The 19,510-nt window shown below is 33.9% G+C and overlaps 1 protein-coding gene across 1 annotated transcript; it reads right to left on the bottom strand.

Annotated features, from left to right (window-relative positions):
- Positions 1-3,233: 3,233 nt before the first annotated feature.
- LOC147403684 (14-3-3 protein 1) lies at positions 3,234-18,628 on the bottom strand. Its single transcript, XM_086439368.1, has 4 exons — positions 18,070-18,628; positions 17,230-17,352; positions 3,789-3,905; positions 3,234-3,445 (listed from the first exon to the last, which is right to left on the bottom strand). The coding sequence occupies exons 1-4, from the start codon at positions 18,556-18,558 to the stop codon at positions 3,425-3,427; spliced, it is 750 nt and encodes a 249-aa protein (XP_086295494.1). The 5' UTR covers positions 18,559-18,628; the 3' UTR covers positions 3,234-3,424.
- Positions 18,629-19,510: the final 882 nt, after the last annotated feature.

Raw genomic sequence — 19,510 nt, 5'->3', positions numbered from 1 at the left:
ATCTGCTCTAGATCAAACACATCCCATTTCCATAGAGTCCAATCTCCTATAAAAGTGAAAAATTATGAAGTTTATATGTATTTTGTTCATTTTCTTAACTTGGTGTTAAAGAAAAACCGATGAAATATTCTTGATTCCTTAAAGCATAGTTGGTCTTACTGATATCTGATTTCTCATAAGGGCATGAAAATAATTTTTTTCGATCTTGTATAAATCTTTTTTTTCCTACAAATAATTTTCTCAATAATAACAACAACAACAACAAAGTCTTATGACAAAGATTTGGGGTTGGTCATACAAATCATGTTCTTCAATCCTATCTTGTCCAAAAAGACAAATAAATTTCTCCACAAATGATGAAATAAATAAATATTGGAAAATTATTTTTCTTGGAAAATTGATTTTCCCAACAAACAAACACATGTTTCTTAACGTATTATATTATATTAGATTAATTTTTTTAATTGTTTGTGGATTAGAGATGGAACCCACTTTGTCTGGTGTGCTAACCTAACTAAAACATAGAGAGGAAGATCCTCAAAAGTCGGCTGGGCCCACCTCGGTTTCATATCAAAAAATGTTTGTTCTCTTTCTTATACAAAATAAGAGAATCTTAGTTAAGAATCACATGTTTTAGAAGTCTACCAAGTCAAGTTTATAAGGTGAGTCAACTCGCTAATCACTTAAACAACTATAATTTAGACTTACCTCTCCAGTTTATATACCCTCTTGATTTCGGTCTTCAATTAAATTAACAAATTGACCAAAATAGCTCCATTTTTTTATTTTGGAGGAATAATCAAAGGGTTTTTTTTTTGACAAGATGTTGAATACAAGGATATCTCAGACATTTTCTCTGAGTCTCAATATAAAGACCACGGTCAAACAGTATGCCTTTGTTTTTTTAATTAAATTTTTTCAAATGTCGCCAAGATACTTGGGCCACTCTCAAAGGCAACCGAGCGAGATAGTCAATGTGAATTGTCCATCAAATTGATGCACTTGAGATCCGAGTTACTCATCCATATTTTGAAAATATTGATTGAGTATATGAAAACTTGGCCAAGTCAATTGGGCTTTCTGTAATTTTTATATAAAATAATTAATTGTCTTATTTTGAAATCATCAAAGAATTGACGGTAGAGGTGGCAATGGGTCGGATAATATCTGCTTACCCGACTCATGCTACCCCAATTATTCGGGTATGGGTACAAATTCTTTATCCGATTAATAATTCAGGTAAATTTATCCACAATTATTTTTATCCAAATTTTTTTAGGGTCATATATGGAAATGCATCTTATCCAACTTGAATATCCGTTTATCCGAGTTTAATAACGTAAATTCACAAAAAAAAAAAATGTATAACCCAAATCTAAGGTTTCTCCATCATCTTCACAATGAGTTATATATCAGATATGAATATCTACTTGAAATTTGGTACAAGTCAAATACAGATATCCTTTAAAAAAAAGTGGATAAATAGTTAGATATGAATATCCAGATATAACGTTGAATGAGGATATGGAAATAGTTTCATTTGACTCACACCCGACCCAGTGCCAACTCTAATTGGCAGTTTAGCACACATCTTGAGGTGTTCTTAGTAAAAAGTTAGTGTGGCAACAAAAGCTCTTTAAATAAATTTAAATCCATTTTAAAGAGTTGACTCATCAGAAATGAGATGACTCGTACGAGTCAAGTTGGTATCCAATGGGGGGAGTCAAAACAAGACAAGATACGTGTTTTTAAAATCATGATGGATTCCCTCACTCGAGGGAATATCAAAGGCTCTGTCTGGTCCAAGTCCACTTGGTCAAAGTAATTATGCTTTGACGAAGAGAATTTGGACCAACATATTCGAAGCAAATCTTTGTTTCTTCCCTCAAGAAAAAAGGTGGATCCTCTTCTCAGGCTAAGAGTAATGTTTGCTTTTTTTTTATATATGGATGATGTTCGCATTGTGTTGTTGAAAGTTTGTCTCAATAGTAATGATGAGTTTATATAGGTTTAAGGATCTAATCAATCCCTTAACCTAAAACCTAAAAAAAATAAAAGCTTAATCATAGATGCTTCCCGACGATAATTCGGAATTATTAGATAATGATTAGTGAAATAATCCAGAACAAATTTTCATGGTCCACTTGGAATTGTTTAACAAAAGTGTTTTGATCCTGAATTATTAATGAATAAAAATATTTTATAAAGTGAGAATTTAGGTAGGGTTGCAATGGGTCATATTTTTGGATCGGATCAGGGTTGAACCTAGTTTCTATTATTTTGAACTAATATTGGGAATGGTATAGTGAATCAGTTTTATCGACCCACTTTAACCTGACAATTATGACTAGGGACCTCAATGGATCAGTTCGAACTTGACATCCGATCTTATATGTTATGATCCGGATTGGGGTTATTACTAAATGGATCAGAATCAAAATCAACTTTTCGTATCAGTATCAACCAGGTCCAAACCCTATCCACAGAAAGTCCTACTTGTAACTTTGGTCCGAACCCAAGCCCTGTAGTCAACCATGGGTCAATCGTATCAGCTCAGATCAAGTATTACCACCACTATATCAATGAAATCAAAGGCAAGAAATTTACAAGCCATGGAATCACATTTGATCAATTAGATTTTAATTCAATCAATTAAAGATGGTGTTCATAGACACTTTTGACTTTGATCTAAATCCAAGCTGGTTATAGAACCCGCTTTGCTTTCAAAGATAGAAGACTTGATCAACAACACAGCGAGGAAAGGAGGAACAAAATCCGTTTGTCTGTCTCTCCAATTCTTTGGTATAAGGTTTTGTTGTCGTTGCCCACGTCCATTTCTAACGATACAATAAGTGTGTTATTATTCTCATTTATTTATTCAAGAACATTGATCAATCCAGGATTCTGTGAATTTCCAAATCAGCTTTTTCTATGCACAAAAATATTTTAATAAAAGAGGGAAAGAAAATATAAATCAAATCAATCACATTTTTTAAAAACTTTTACACAATAGCCATAAACTCAATTTCATAATATTATTTACCAAAATGGTTACATAACGTTGGGTCACATGGTTTCTTCTTATTTACCCTCCCTGTGAACTTACATTCAACTCTTCAAGGGCATAAAAAGATTAAACTCGAGAACAACATTTTTAAAGAATCCGTAAAACAAAATTGGGATGGAGATAGCTTAATTGACCAATTAACCAGAATACTACAACTAGATCAGTTAAGGAAAATCATTGAAAATGTTTTCTTTTTCTTAAATATGATGAAACCAGATTTGAATATTAAACAACAAACGGTCGATGCTCATGCAGGCAGTACATTTCATCAGTCATGGATGCAGATTAATAATACAAATGACATTCAAGCCCACCTCCCTCGAGGAGAAGAATGATTCCATCAGCTTATAAAATCATCTACGCCTCGTCCAACTGGTCCTGCACAGATAACATTTGCTCATGATAAAGAAAAATGAAAACGAGACATTAATTTGACAACTTTGATTAAGTTGGAAAACTGACATTGCTAGGTCACTTTATAGTGAGTTTCAAAAAAAATAAAATTGAATTAATTACTAATATTACTATCAAATAAGAACCCTTTAATAATAACTATTATTACAAGTTATTTTCACAGTAATAAGGGATTATTTTTTGAAGACTTTTTTTAGATAGTTCCGAGGGTCATGGGTAGATTGTTTTGTGCCAAACAGGTTTGTTTTTGTTCCTTTGTAGGTTGTTCTTCAAGATCACCTGTGTTTTCTCTAATCTTTATACACACCTGTGCATCAGAAGTCCAAAGAGTGAGATTGTCCCTCAGAAGCTGCATTATGAGAGTGCTGTCCTTGTACGACTCTTCACCTAATGTGTCAAGCTCAGCAATGGCTTCCTCGAATGCCTGCAACGTGACATGCATATATATATATATATATATAAATAAAACTAAAAAATTAAGAGAGCATGAATTAGGAAAGGAAATCAAATGCCTCCTTAGCACAGTTTCTATTGAATGTTTAATCGTGTAAGTTTTACATGCAGAGTGCCCAACATAGAGGTTTGAAAGAATTTGGTTGCTAACATCTCCATCATTTCTATTTCGAGGAGTTCACCCACACTAAACCATTCTACATCTGTGTTTTTTATGTAGGACATTTACAATTCTAAGTAGTTTTCAAATTCTATTAGGTTTTATTTTTATTTCTATTTCTAGTAGAATTTTTATTTCATAGTTATATTAGGAGTACAATTCCTTGATAGATTCTAATTTATTTTAAATTCGTTTTTATTATTTAAGTTATATTTAGAAGTACTTAGAAATGTCCAATTTGAGTTCTAATAGGATTAAAAAGTTAGTATTATGTTATAGATAGGTTAGGAACGTTAATTTTTGGTATTTTCGTAGGATTCTAAGTTATGATAGAATTATCTATATAAAGAGTTCCAAATCCAAAATTTAATTATTTTTTCTCTTTTAATTACTTTTTAGCTTTATGTTTTATTTTCTTTCAAACTATTACTTGTTTATCAATAGAATCTATTAATTCAAATTGATTTTAAGTGTTTCATTGAACACAACGCATCAAATCTATTGATTCATACGCTTCCGCTATGTCAAGTGGTATCAGAGCTTTTGCCATGATCCACATTCATGGCTGGTGAATGAGAATTCATCACTAAAACTAAATTGAAAGCTCAATTCAAGAAATTTGAAGGTAAACATCTCAGTTGTATTATCCACAACTTATTGTCGGTACAACATGTTGATCCTTCAACTCAACATAGTCTTTTCCGAACTACATGCAAAGTGCAAGACAAGTTGTGTCGATTAATTATAGATAGTGAAAGTTCAAAAAATATAATTTCAAACCACATAGTCGATGCACTCAAACTGCCCACTACGCAACACCCTACACCTTATTCTATAGGTTGGGTGGATGATGAATGTAAGAAGAATTTGACAAGCCAATGCTATTTTTTTTTAGCATTTGGCAATATAAGGATGAGGTTATTTGTGACATCATCCCAATGAGAGCAATTCATATCCTCTTGAGAAGACCTTGACTTCATGATAATGATGTCACCTACTGAGGCAAAGCCAACACCTATTTTTTCATGTATAATGATGTCAAAGTTTACACCCTTCTCATTCAAAGCTTAAGGCTACCCAACCAGTCAAAGAGAATGGCACATGCTTTGTTTCTACCAACATCAACAAGGACTTAAAGAAAACAAGCCAAATGTTCCCGATGATAGTGCAACCTTCCAACCGAGACCTTCCTACTCAAGTTTTTCATCAGGTGCAACCCCTCCTTGACGAATTTTCTTGTGTTCTTCGGTCTAAAATGTCAAATTTATTGTCTCCTATGAGGAATATACAATGCCACACCGATTTAGTGCCCACTGTAAGTCTCCCAAATCTACCCCATTATGGGATGAGTTTGAAAGAACATGACATTGAAGGAACAACTGGAAAAGAACCTTGAAACTTTTACTAACAAGTACAAAATCGATGAAGATAAAAAATTCAAAAGGTATAAAAAAAAAAGACTTGGTCGTGATTTATCTTAATAAATATCGTTTTTCCGTCAGAATTTACAAGACCAAGTTGAAGAAAATTGAACTCCTACATATCTTGAAGAATATAAACGATAATATTTATATGAAGAATTTGCTTGATGATATGCTATAGTCAATTAAATTCTCTAAACAAAGTCTAAAGAACGGATATCACTAGAAATTGATTAGAGCGAGAAATGAATGGGAAAAAAGAAAAAAAAAATGCCTTAAAGAAAAACTTGAGGACGAGTTGTTTCAAAGAAAGGGAGCTTGATGTAGGATATCTACACCTCTAAGTAGTTTTCTAACTTTATTAGGTTTTATTTCAATTTCTAGTTCTAGTAGGATTTCTATTCATAATTATGTTAGGAGTACAGTTCTGTGTTAATTTCTAATTTGTTTCTATTATTTAGACTATATAATTAGAAGTGCTTAGAAGTATCCAATTTGAGTTCTAATAGAATTAGAAAGTTAGTATTATGTTATAAATAGGCTAGAAATGTTAATTTTTAATATTTTAGTAGGATTCTAAGTTAGAATGGAGTATCTATATAAGGAGCTCAAAATCCGAAAATTCAATAATCAATTCAATTATTTTTTCTCTTTTAATTATTTTTTAGCTTTATGCTTTATTTTCTTTCAAGTTATTGCTTGTTTATCAATTGAATCTATTGATTCAAATTGATTTTGAATATTCCATTAAACACAACCTATCGAATCTATTGATTCACATGCTTCTGTTACCTCAATTTCTCACAGTAAACCCATAACAACCTTATTCTTCCCTAGGAAAAAGTTGAAGTTGGTCACACATTCTCACTATTTTAAGCTACAATCCTATCTAATAGAGGTGGTTCTTAATTTTTATTTATCAAGTTTAGCTTCCTATTTTGAGCTGGATTCTTATAACCAAGTAAGGTTTCGTAGTACTAGGCACTTCTTTTCTTTGGAGTCTATTTACAAGTGTAATGCAAAGTGGTCTATGATGCTAATCGTACAAAAAATTGTTTAGGAGGTTTCAATCCCCTTTGAAGATAAAGAAATTTTTTATATTTATAATTGAATTGAATTGAATTTACTTTGAATCAAAGCATATGAAGAACATATTTGATGCAAGATCAACCAAGGGTTGATCATGCACACATCTTGACAAATAAGGTTCAGACCAAAGGAAAAAACTTCCTTCAAAAGAACTCGATTCACTGATCAAAATCAACTTATTTCTGTTGCATCAAATTAACCAATATTTACAGAAATCTCTAGCCTAAGCTTCTACTTCTAAACAAATAGCAACCCAATTACATTTCAAATGTTCTTAATCTTACCTTTTATCATGATTTTATCATATCAAAGTAACTAATTAAAATATATTTAATCTTCAATTTAGGTGTCTACTCCTAATAGTACTCTTCTTCTTTCTTGTCTTGTAGGACCACCTCTTTTGATGAGAGATTGGTTCAGTGTAATGCACATCTATTGAGGAATGGATATGATCCTGCCTCAATACCTTAGAGATTCTTCTTATGGTATAACTCTCTATGTGTACCATTGCTGTAATATGCGATTACATATCCTATTTTCTATCATTAGAATGCCTATGCCATTATGGCATGTGTGATTTAAGGCCATTGTCATACAGTAAAATAAATGCACATGTGTTTTCTCTGCCCATATTTCAAACTATGTATGCATATCTCACCATACGGTTTGTAAAAATACAATTCCAAGATCATTAACAACTAGAAAACAAGATGGATCTCCAAGTGATATCTCAAAAAAAATTTGTAAGACTTCATAAAATATTTCCAAATGTCTCCCTGAAAAACATGTGAGAACTAAAACTTTCCTAATCATGCCTTGACTAATATGATTTTGGATAATTAATCCAAATTCCAAATCCTGGCATCACAAAAATATCCTATGACTTCCAAAGCATTTCTCGAATAGAACTCAAAAAATATTTTCTATCGAATGTTGCACACTTATAGATCTTGGCGTCAATTGAGAAAAAGATTGAACAAACCATAAGGGGGAAATCAACACTCATACATCAAGATTCATTCCACACAATAATGAATTTTACATCCCAATTTACATCAGGAGGTATGATAGGATGCTCCTCCTAGGAGCGTCGTAGTTGCTTCCCTCCTAGTAGTGACATGTGGTATAAAAGAGAACATGAGATTTTAGATGGTTTTGTTTTTATCTAAGTCGTACCAAATAAGTTAAAGATATTGTGGGAATTTTATATTTTAAATACGTCACCCCAATCTCTTTAAAATTTTACCCAAGCCCTTTTCTATCCATCCAAGAATTTTAGAACACAGAAATCTATATCCCCACACAGCTACCGAGTTGACTCATCTGAGTTATCCCTTCTCAAATGAGAAGCGTTGATTTTTATAATGTGGTATATTCCATCATCTCACACAGCTACCGAGTCGACTCATCTAAGTCATCCCATCTCAAATGAGATGGTGAAATAGAATATGCTCATGACCATATTTATATATTAGTAAAATTATAATCTTTCTATCAAAAAATAGTTAATTAGAAGATTCTCAGTTACATGATCATATTTCTATTTTAAAATTAAATATTTAAATAATTAAAAAGTAATTATTTTTATAAAAAAAATTACAAAAACTTGTCAAAAATTACTAATTATAATAGAGTGAAAAAAAAAAAAACGGTGGCGGGAAAAGTAGATATGTAAAAGGAATTGGGTGAAAGTAGAAGGGGTTTTGGTGAAATTTTTAAAAATTCAATGCCCAAAGTACCCTTTACTTGCTTCTCGTGGTGGATACAAATCAAATAAAACACTTAACCTTGTTTATGCCACATGTCACTACTAGGAGGGAAGTAACAACCACGCTCCTAGTAGGATCGTGGGACTATCATGCCTCTCACATCAATGAAGTAGATGAGAGAGAGAGAGAGTTGGAGGGAAGGCAGAAAGAAAAATATCATATCCTTTATGAGGTTTCCACCAAAATTGACGGTTACATCCACAGGTCCCTTGAAGCCAATCCACTAGAATCATATCATTTTAAATATACTCCAGCTTTATTTCTCATAACTAGACCAAAATCCCAATTTTCCTGACATTTTCTCTCTTTTGATAAAGGATTGGGTGTAATAGGTGTGATGTCACTATGATAGGTTTTGATGTCATTTCTACAAGTCATATTTAAGACTATACCTATGGTAGGTGAAGGAAAAAAATCTTTGTAATACACCTTGAAATACATGCCACACTTGATGAGGATCCTCTAATTATATTATCTACTTTAAATGCAAATTTTGGTAAGGTGCCTAAAGATTCCACTCCGACCCCCAAGTCAATTTTTAATTTTACGAAATTGACGATTGGATTGGGGCAAAATGCATATTTTTTTCTTCATTCATCCTCTTCTTATAGGTGTCGGTTGTGATAAATTATTGTCGTATCCTTCTTATCATGTCAATATCCATATTTTGAATGACCTTCCTTACTGATCACATATAATCCACGAAGCATTGTTTTTTGGTCACATATGCAAAAGTTTGCCTAACATGAAAGTCATACCTTGACTGTCATAATGGCGTGACTAACCTCAACTTGCTTGGCGGCTATCATGATTTCAAGGATTTGATGAGAACATTTTCCTAATAAGTTTAAGATGATTTTACTTGCAATGCTGATAATAAGTTTTAAACCATGCCTTTGTAAGAATCTTACAACGCTTTTGTTGAAAACATATTCTACCTCGCAAAGGATATATATATCAAACAACTCTCAGCTATTCAGTATCCCTAACATGGATCGAGTTGTCTTCCAATATGCAATGAATTGTCTTTACCTTGTATTCTACAAGGTCTATTATGACTCTTAGGTGATCCCAAATGATATTTATTGCACCCACAATAGCCCCATCTCGGTGGTGGAGCACAATTTAATCATGGTCCACCGTTAGGAATATCGATTCTATTTGCCAAATATCATAGTTGCTAATATTCTTTCTCAGCAAACTTAGAGATTAGATTTGAAAGCTACTTCCCCGTGCACTCTCCCGATTGAAAACAATCATGGTTGGGAGTAAGAGAATGTGGTTACACTCTATCTCAATTCCGCCGCTGGGAGCAAGAGAATATGTTGTTGCACTTGATTCTTCGTTTGCTGTGAATAAGAATTAAACTTGACACGTGCACATTGAGATGGTGCATTTGAGCAACCACGAGTCATGAGAGGACTCACAAAATCTAAGGTAAAGACTGCTTAACCCAAAATAGGGAAGCAACGTAATTTTTTTTATTTTGAAGACTGTCTAGACAAGAATCGAGAATTAGCTCAAGGATATGACTAAGGCTTACCTCCCTTGCACTGAAAACACAAGTTTGAGCAAAGTATAATGAATTTTCAACAAAAGTGGTCAGATTCATAAAGACATTGCACCAAAATCTATTGTAAGCACATGCAAGTAATAGAATCTCAAACTTGTCAAAAAAGAATGTGACCAAATCTTTGAAATCATGATAGTCACAAAACAAGTTGAGATTGATCACCATCTTGACAAGGTATGAACCTAATTTCTGTCAAAGCATACCTCCCAAGAAACTAACACTAGGCAAGGTGTGTAACATAAATGTGACCAACAAGGAAGGTTGAATGCAGTCGCGATATGAAGAATACGACAATGACCTACCATGACCAAAACCTATACGAAAAGGAAGAATGAAGGAACATGTACGCATTATACACCAACACAAGCGAAAACTCAATAAAATCTAAAATTGACTTGAGCGTCGGAGTGAAATCTACAGGCATTCCATCAGAGTATTTAAAGTAGAAAAACAATTAAAGGATGGTCATTAAAATTATCACACATCTCGAGATATAAGAATGAGATTTCATTTCAAGGTATTTGAATGAGAATTTTCCTTCAATACCTACTACAAGCATGGTTGTAAACATAATCTATAATGTGACGTCAAATCTACCACAAACATGGTCCTAGACATAATTGGCATACCAAACCCTTTATAAAGAAGAGAAATCTCAAGAAAAATGGGATTGGACTAGCTATGAGAGCTAAAGTTGTAACATGTAAACTAACATGAATCTACTAAATCGGAATCAAGGAGCCCCAATAGGCAGTCATTGATTTTGGTGATGAAGCACCTAAAAATTCAGATCTCTCTCTTATTTGATTTGAACCACTATTACGAAATTTAGCTTCTAAGTGAAAATTTTTCATCCTTGCAAAATAGGTAGATGCAATTCAACCACCTTTCTACATCATCATCAAGTATGGTCTTTTATCACCAATCATCTCTAACACTTGCTTGTTACAATGACTGGAAATAAAGCCATTGGCTATTTAAGCATGTGAAGATATAATTTCATTGGCATAAAAGTTCTTGTCACAGTCATCAATGTACAATTTTCCCTGTTGGCCATTTTATAGAAATTAATCTTTGATGGGGCTACATCTGACGCCTTAATCAAGTTATAACCAGCAATGTTTTAAAGTACCTAAGGTGTACTTCTGGGGTTTGGGGTACTTGAGGCGAGGCATAAGCCTCAATTATTTTATTTTTATTTTTAAATCCTAAAAAATATATAAAAATTATAATAAATTCAGAAGAAAAAAAATATGAAAACAAGTAAACAACCTTCAAGCATCAAATAAAAATTAAGCATAAAAAATGTAAGGAAGTAGCAATGTAATATAGAATCAAACACAAAAACAACAAAGAAATATGAGTTTTTGAAAGAAAAAAAAATGACAAAAAGTTCAAGAATGTACATAGACAAATCAAATATCTCAAAACCTTGGAAATTCATTGATTTCTTGGTTCTATTTTATCACAATCTTCGTAAGAAAGTTGTAGGAACCGACGGATTCGAATTCGGATGAGTATTAGAGCCACAAAGAAGAAATCTTGGTGTAGGGAGATTTTAGGATTTCAAAGAGATTTTGAGAGATCACTTGATAATCTAACTTTGGAAGATTAAAAAACACTTCTATTTAGTAGGGTTATGTAAATAAGAGACATAGGGGGGGTATTTGTGTAAAATAAAGCAAGAAAATATATATAAAAAAATGATTTTTTTGATCCACAATATTGGGTTTTGCCGAATCTATTGAGGCGTGAGCCTCAGTGCATATTGAGCCGTGAGCCTCATACCTCTTAAGGCGTAAGCCTTACTGATGTTTGATGAGGCTTAAGCCTCAAGGCATGAAGCCTACCCCTCGCTTTGAGGCGTACACCTTGAGGTGTAAGTTTTTTAAAACACTAATAACCAGCAGTCACCAGCCATGAACAAAGCTACTACCATTGCTAAAGTTCCTCCACGCTGCTGCTAACAAATACTGATATGGAAATGTCATGAAACAAGCTAGACAACACCTAATACAGCTAATTCATCACGATTAAAGCATCATTGATGTTATTCCTAAATGCCAGCAGTACACGGATTGTTCATGAAATCACCCAATCGAAAACAAATACAATTAGTTACAGTAGTTTCTTTATGATTAAGCATCAGTTACCAAACATCATTGATGTTATTCATAAATAACGGTACACAGATTGTTCTAGTCATCCTGAATCACCATATTGTTTGAAATCGTAATTTCACCGTCATTGTGATCCAGCAAAGCAATCGGATGAGGAGGTTGGATTCTTCCTCATGAATTCTAAAACAATTGTATTTGATACAGTTGAAGTGTGGTGAAACGTAGGAGATCCACATATTCTTCCGTAGAAAATCCTTGTATCCACAAGGAAAATTAAAGAAGAAATTTTCTAAAAAATACGAAATTTGATTGAATCACCATCAAAGCCAATATTTCCTAAAGGGAAATCTAGGAAAACCTCTTATAGATTGCCAATCCAAGCAATCCCAAGAGTTCGGAAAGGAACGTTTGAAAAGTATTTTATATTTATAACATTTGAAAAGTACTGACGCCAAACAAGCTGCCCACAGGGTTTTGAAAGTTCAAAAAAAAAAAAAAAAAAAATTGAAAAAAAAATCAGAACGGCCTTCAAGACTAATGGAGTTCTAAAAATCAGGACAAAGACCAGGTTCGCGAGTTTCGGTTTGGTTCCGGGTTTTAGTCCAAGTTTGTGAGGAAAAAATTGATCCGCTTCCAAGTTCAATTCGGTTTTAGACACCTAACCCAAGATCAAACCAATACTCATCCGGTTAGTCACAGTCCAACTAAGAAACCGATTCCGATCCAATTTCAAGGTAAAAAACCGGTCTAGGTTACCAGTTCCGGATATTTTTAACATCCATACCTTGACTAATAAGATAATTGATTCGAAAACCAAAACCACATACCATAAAAATGTCCCATGAATTTCATGTGTTTCTTTGACATTAATCAATGACATGGAAAAGAAAGAAAGAAAGAACACAAGAATTCTTACAAGGTTCAATGCAAAAAAATCGATGACTGCATCGTTGAGCTCCTAGAAATTGATCCACTAAAAAAAGGTAATTTTATGTATTTACAACTTTATCTTCTTTGCTAGTAAAAATTCCTCCTTTCATAACATATCTCCCTATTTATAAAGGGTTAAGTGTAAAAGGTGTGATGTTACGTCCAGAAGACATGCCTAACTACATACCTATAGTAATCTAACATCAACTCCATAGTCATGTCTAAATCATGTCTACAAGTGTGGGAGAAAATCATTCTCCAATACCTCAAGGTGCATGGCAAGCTTGATGGGAATATTTTGATTGTCTTCTATGATGTAAATGCACATTCCAATAGAGCACCGACAAATTTCACTCCGACGTCCAAAGCAGTTTTCAATTTCACAGAATTTTGACTCAAGTTTGATATAATGCATACTTATTCATTCTTTCTTCATCTTCCTATAGATGTTGATCGGAGTAGGTTGTTGTCACAGCACTCTTATCAAGTCAAGAGTCATATTTTCAATGATCTTCATTATTGGGCAAATCTGAGAGACATGCCCCACTAGTTTTTTTGTCATGTTTGAAATACGTATCCTGATGGATGCCATAAACATGCCCTAGCTGTCATGATGACAATTGGTCTCGGCCCATTTGACGGCTACCGTGAGACTTCAGGGAGTTGATGAGATATTTTCTCTAACATATTCAGAATGGTGATAATTATGCATACTTCTAATAGATTTTTGTGTATGCCTTTGTCAGAATTTATCGTGTTTTTTGTCAAAAATAGGTCCTACCTCAATCATAGGATGCTCCTAACAAGGGAGACAAGTCTCGTATATACCCAAGTTGAGTCTTGACTCTCATCTATGCAATCTCCCAATTAAGGACAAAGTTTGCTTCCAACTGCAAATTGAATCACTTCAAGCTCAAATTTCATCAATCCTCTTATGATTCTTAAAAGACCAATGCATATATCTTGAGGTCATATACTTAGTCTGTACCAAATGTCACTTATTGCACCCATAATGTCCTTTCTCAATGGTGGAGTATAATGCAATTATGGATCACCAAGAATATTGATTTTATTAGTCAGACATCGTAGTTGTACCTCTTTCTAGACTAAATGCTCCCTATTGTTAGGAGTGAGGGGGACGTGATTGCATTCGATCTACCTGTAGAGAACAAGAAATGTGTGGTTGTACCCAATATTTTTCACACCTGAGTAACAAACTCACAATTGCACTCAATACCCTTTCCATCACTAAGAGAACGAATGTGTGATTGCACTCAATTCCCTTCTCGTTGTCAAGAGTAAGTGTGCACTTGATTCCCTTCAAATTGTTGTGAGAAAGAAATTACATGTGATACAAGTTGTATACATGACACATCAAGATGTGTGTATTAAGGGTAGCCTTGAGTCATGAGGGAGCTTACAAAATCCTAGGTAGGGGCAATTAATGCTTGCTTTTAAAGGCAAGTCCCCAATTAGGAGGCAGTTTAATTCCTAATCATGATACCACATACAAGGGAATTGGCTCGGGGATATCTGAGATGTCTCCCTTGATAGGAGACATTTTTCTTCTTGAAACTTACGCTTACGCAAGGTAGGACGGATTTTCAAAAAAAAATGTGACAAGATTCTGACAAAGACATGGCTCCAAAACCTATTATAAGCACAAACAAGTGTTATGATCCCAAAGCTAGGATAGAAAGGATCCCACCAAATCCCTGAAATTAGGACAGTCGTGAAGCATGCTAAGCCTAATCACTGACATGAAAATTGAGTATGATTTTGATATCCAGTAGAATATATTATGAAGACAATGTCAAAAAGAATGTTACATTCACATGAAACAGAAAGGACGATCATCTGAAGTATGCCTTTAGACATAACATAATGGATTAAACAACGACCTACCACAACTAACACTTATAAGTAAATGAAGAACGGAAGAACATGCATGCATTTTATCATAACCTAAGTCAAAACTCTGTGAAACTGAAAACTGACTTGAGCGTCAGAGTGAAATCTTCAAGCACCCCCATCAAAGTGTACATTTTAACTAGAAAAGACAATCAAAAGATCCTCACCAAGTATACCACGCATCTCGAGGTATTGAATGGAGTTTTTCCTCCCACACCTACCATGGGCATGGTTCTAGATATGACATCAAACTTACCACAATCATGGTCCAAGGCATATGACCTATGAAGTTGACATCAAACCTACTAAACCAAATTCTTTTATAAAGAAATAAATCTGAAGGAAAAAAAAAGATAATTATAGTATGAGAGACAAACCCATAATTCATTAAATGATATGATTCAAGTAGAACAACAATGAAGAGCCCAAAGATGTAGTTGTCTACTTTGGCAATGAACCTCATAGGAACTCCAGTACTCTCTCTTCTACTTCATTGATTTAGCGATGGTGTAAAACTCATAATTGTAGGGGACATCCAAAGATATTGACAGTAGCTCCAATTTCCCCTCCACAAATTTTTAAAGCAAACCCAAAGAATTTCCAACTAAGTCATTAGTGATATGTCAAATCACAACAACAAAAAAGGGATTTGACAATGACTAGAACCTTCATTATTTGGCTTTCCCTTTCCTTACATTTGACAATGACAATGATTCCGTTCCATCACCTTCTTTTTGGCTCATGCTTCAGCTTTTCATTCTTACATTGACCTTGAAGAGAGATCCACCTGCCTATACAAAGGATTTTTTTTTTTTAATAATTAGTCCAGTCAGAGATTACTTTTTCTAGTTTGGGCCAGGGTGAAACCTAACTTATGGATCTATTGGAGTCGCTCGAAATGGTAAGTAAGAATCAAGTGCAAAAACCCTCACTGTCCTATTTCTTTACTGTTCAACTCGAAATAATCAGTGCACCCCGCAATTCCTAGGATTTCTTGTTGATGAATTACGATCTCGTTAGTCCAGCTCCTGCATACTTTTCCTAGCTTTCCAATTATGATTCTGATTGGATACATATTGGTAGAGAACAAGTACAAACGATGGGTGGCTCAAAATATTGATTTCTTAAACAAGCATTATAATACCAAAATTTCTGTATTACCGCAATAATGAAACCTGATGAACCTAAAACTACATGGCTATATCTTTTCTTAATATGTCACAATTTATAAAATGACACTCAACACTTAAAAAGATTAAAGCGGCACTCTTGCTCATATGATCATCCATTAAATCAATAAAAAGATCGGCATCAACATCAAACCCTTATCCCAAAAATTTGGTGTCAACAGAATGAATCTTGTTGTGTTCAATTCTATATAAAGAGATTATCTTCTGTTTGTTTTAATGTGTTCATACCCCTCTCACTAACACAATCAATGCATTTTTGGTCTTTCTCTCGCTCTTTTAGAACATTGCACTTGCACATTCTATCAACTGGGACTGTAATCAGCCTTTGTTGCACATGTCTAATCCATTTCAATCAATTTTCTCTTAATTTATCACCTACGCGATGCCTATGTTTTCCTGAATGTACTGAGTTTAATTTCTCCTTTCTAGATTTTCCACTTATCATCTCAGCTTCCTCATCTTTACTATGTGCAATATGTGCAAATCCCCGTACCACACCCTATCTTAATAACTCAAAGCACCAAGAAGTGGCTCTATGTAGGGAGCGGAAGCATCACCAAAACCAAGTTAAACTATTGTATGAGCAGAGGCGGGATTCCATAACAGAAGCAACACGTTGGGTAGAAGATTCATGCTACTAGTATGTCTATTTAACAAAAAGAAATCGCTTGGGATATCTTACCAAGAAGAAGAAGAAAAATCCATATATTCAGTTGGTCTATCTAAAACCCCAAAAATGCACCAAGGCTTCATGTCAGTTTCATAACTTAAAGATCCCATAGCAGCAATCATCTAAACAACAAGCTAAGTTATTAAAAAGAGAATGGATATAAATCTAACGGGCATTTACATTACAATTTCTGAGTGGATAAAAACCTAAGTCCAAACGAATAAAGAAACAAAAAGTTAAAGAACCGCGTGAAACAATTTCATTCTTTTCCAGGTCATGTTCAGCAGAGTAAGCAGACTAAGATTGACCACACAAAATTCAATTGTTACATTCTCCCTTATTACTTAGACCTACTAATAATAAAATCCAACACAAATGAGGAACCAATTCAAATAATGGAATATCCTTCAAAGAAAGTGTAAGTTAATATCCGATAGAAATTTAGAAGTGAATAAATCGAACCTGCTTAGCCATGCTACAAGCTTTCTCTGACGAATTGAGTATCTCGTAGTAAAATACAGAGAAATTGAGCGCCAACCCTAATCTTATAGGATGTGTTGGTGCAAGATCAGCAAGCGCAATATCCTTCAAACCATGAAAAAAAATATATCAAAATCCAATCTTTGTTCTTCATATGCATCAGAAAGCAAAATTTTCAAAAAGTCCTGGTCACCAATAACAATTTCCACATCTTGACGCTAAAACATCAGACAAAACCCTAGAAAAGAGAAAGACCCTAACCAATAAAAAAATAATCAAACATATGCATCAGAAAGCAAAGTTTTCAAAAAATACTGATCAACAATGACAAATTCCACATCTTGACACTAAAACATCAGCAAAAACTCTTGAAAAAGGAAAAATCTTATCCAATAAAAATTAAATCAAAATCCAATATTTGTTCCTTGTATGCATCAGAAAGCAAATTTTCAAAAAATACTGATCACCAATAACAATTCCCACACCTGGACACTACAACATCAAACAAAACCCTAGAAAAAAGAAAAAGCCCTAATACCTGAGCAACAAAATCCAACCGTTGTTTCAAGTATGCACCAGGAATCAAAATTTTCAAAAAATCCTAATCACCACCCATAACAATTTCCACATCTTGACACTAAAACATAAACCAAAACCCTAGGGAAAAAAATTCCCTAATACCTTAGCATCAAAATCCAATCTTTGTTCCTCTTATGCATCAGAAAGCATTTTTTTCAAAAAATCCTAATCACCAATAACAATTTACACATCTTGACACTAAAATATCAAATAAAACCCTAGAAAAAATAAAAACCCTAATACCTGAGCAGCCTTGTAAGCAAGCATGGTATCTTCTGCCGCCTCTTTTCGCTCAGTCCCGATCTTGAATTCGGCAAGATATCGATGATAATCTCCCTTCATCTTGAGATAAAACACCTTGGATTCACTTGCAGAAGCAGAAGGGATGAGATGAGAATCCAAAAGCTTCAAAATTCCAGCACAGACATCCGAAAGTTCAGATTCAACCTTCGACCTGTACTCTTTGACAAGAACTACGTGTTCCTCATTCTTGCGTCCTTCTTCCTTCTGTTCAATCGAAGATACTATGCGCCAAGCCGCACGAAGAGATCCAATAACGTTCTTGTAGGCGACAGAGAGGAGATTTCGTTCTTCGACTGTGAGTTCGGCTACAGAGGAGGATCCAACAACGAGCTTCTCCATGAAACTTACCATCTCCTCGTATCGCTCGGCTTGCTCTGCGAGCTTGGCTAAGTAGACGTACTGGTCTCTGGTTAGGGTTTCTGTCGCCATTAGAAGGGTGAGAGAGAGAGCTTGAACTTCAAAGTTTTGAACTTTTGAAGGGCGTACGTATGTTACGACTTTAGTGACTTACTGGATAGGCCTTATGAACTGGATAATTATATGGTGTTGCACATTGAATTCATTAACGTCCAACGACAAATAATATTGTGCCATGTTTATCGGAAAAATCTAATAGGTGCCCTTCATTTCGTTTTCCCTCCTTGTATTATTTACTGATTTAAATATTTCCCCTCCACATTTTGATGAATATTTGAGATACCCCACGTTTTGAAACTGATGATATACCCCTAGGTAATGGTAAGAATAGCCACAAATTTCTTCCTAAAATTCTCCTAACGTGGTTTAGCCGATTAATTTGGCCAATCAACGAATTAATCGATGACTTACCGATTGATCATGAAATATGGTAAAATATTTACCTATTAACTTTAATTTTTTTCTAACATTTAAATCCCATGAACAATATAGGATTTTTAGGGGGTTGAAGAAGATGGATTTTGCTAAGAAATCCAAAATTATTCTTTTTTATTTTATTTTATTTTTTAAGAAATTTTCATGAATTTATCTAAATTAATCCAATTGAAGTCTCATGGAATAATTGCAGAATCTGAACCCTTGTTTTTTTTTATTCTTTTTAAATCATCTTTGACTTTAAAAATTATTTCGACCTCCTTCAATGTTAAAACGTCAAAACTAAGATAGAATTACTAAAAAGTAGAATGGAGATTAACATTTGAACCAATGATCGACCTTTTACAAAGATTAAAATTGTCAGATCAATGAATTGAATCGTTCATCTCAACAATTTGAATCGACGATATGAGGTTGAGGTTTCGTTTAGGTGAAGGGGTATTAAGAAAGAAAGATTTTTCACTAACTTGGGTGTTACAATATGATCTAGAAGTAAGGATGCATTAAGAAAGACATCCCTACCATAGGG

Source organism: Akebia trifoliata, chromosome 4 (genome assembly GCF_017979445.1).
Source record: "Akebia trifoliata isolate Shusen 1 chromosome 4, ASM1797944v1, whole genome shotgun sequence".
Taxonomy (NCBI): Eukaryota; Viridiplantae; Streptophyta; class Magnoliopsida; order Ranunculales; family Lardizabalaceae; genus Akebia; species Akebia trifoliata.
Note: the sequence above shows the minus strand (reverse complement) of the source record. Positions and strands in the feature narration are given on the sequence as shown.

What these genes read in the sequence shown, in the direction of transcription:
- LOC147403684 (XM_086439368.1), bottom strand. Translation starts at nt 18,558, where the DNA reads ATGGCGACAGAAACCCTAACCAGAGACCAGTACGTCTACTTAGCCAAG. An exon ending in TTGCTTACAAGGCTGCTCAG is followed by an intron (nt 17,353 to 18,069) that starts GTATTAGGGTTT and finishes CATGGTTTGAAG; the next exon opens with GATATTGCGCTTGCTGATCT. An exon ending in CTTGTAGCATGGCTAAGCAG is followed by an intron (nt 3,906 to 17,229) that starts GTTCGATTTATT and finishes GTCACGTTGCAG; the next exon opens with GCATTCGAGGAAGCCATTGC.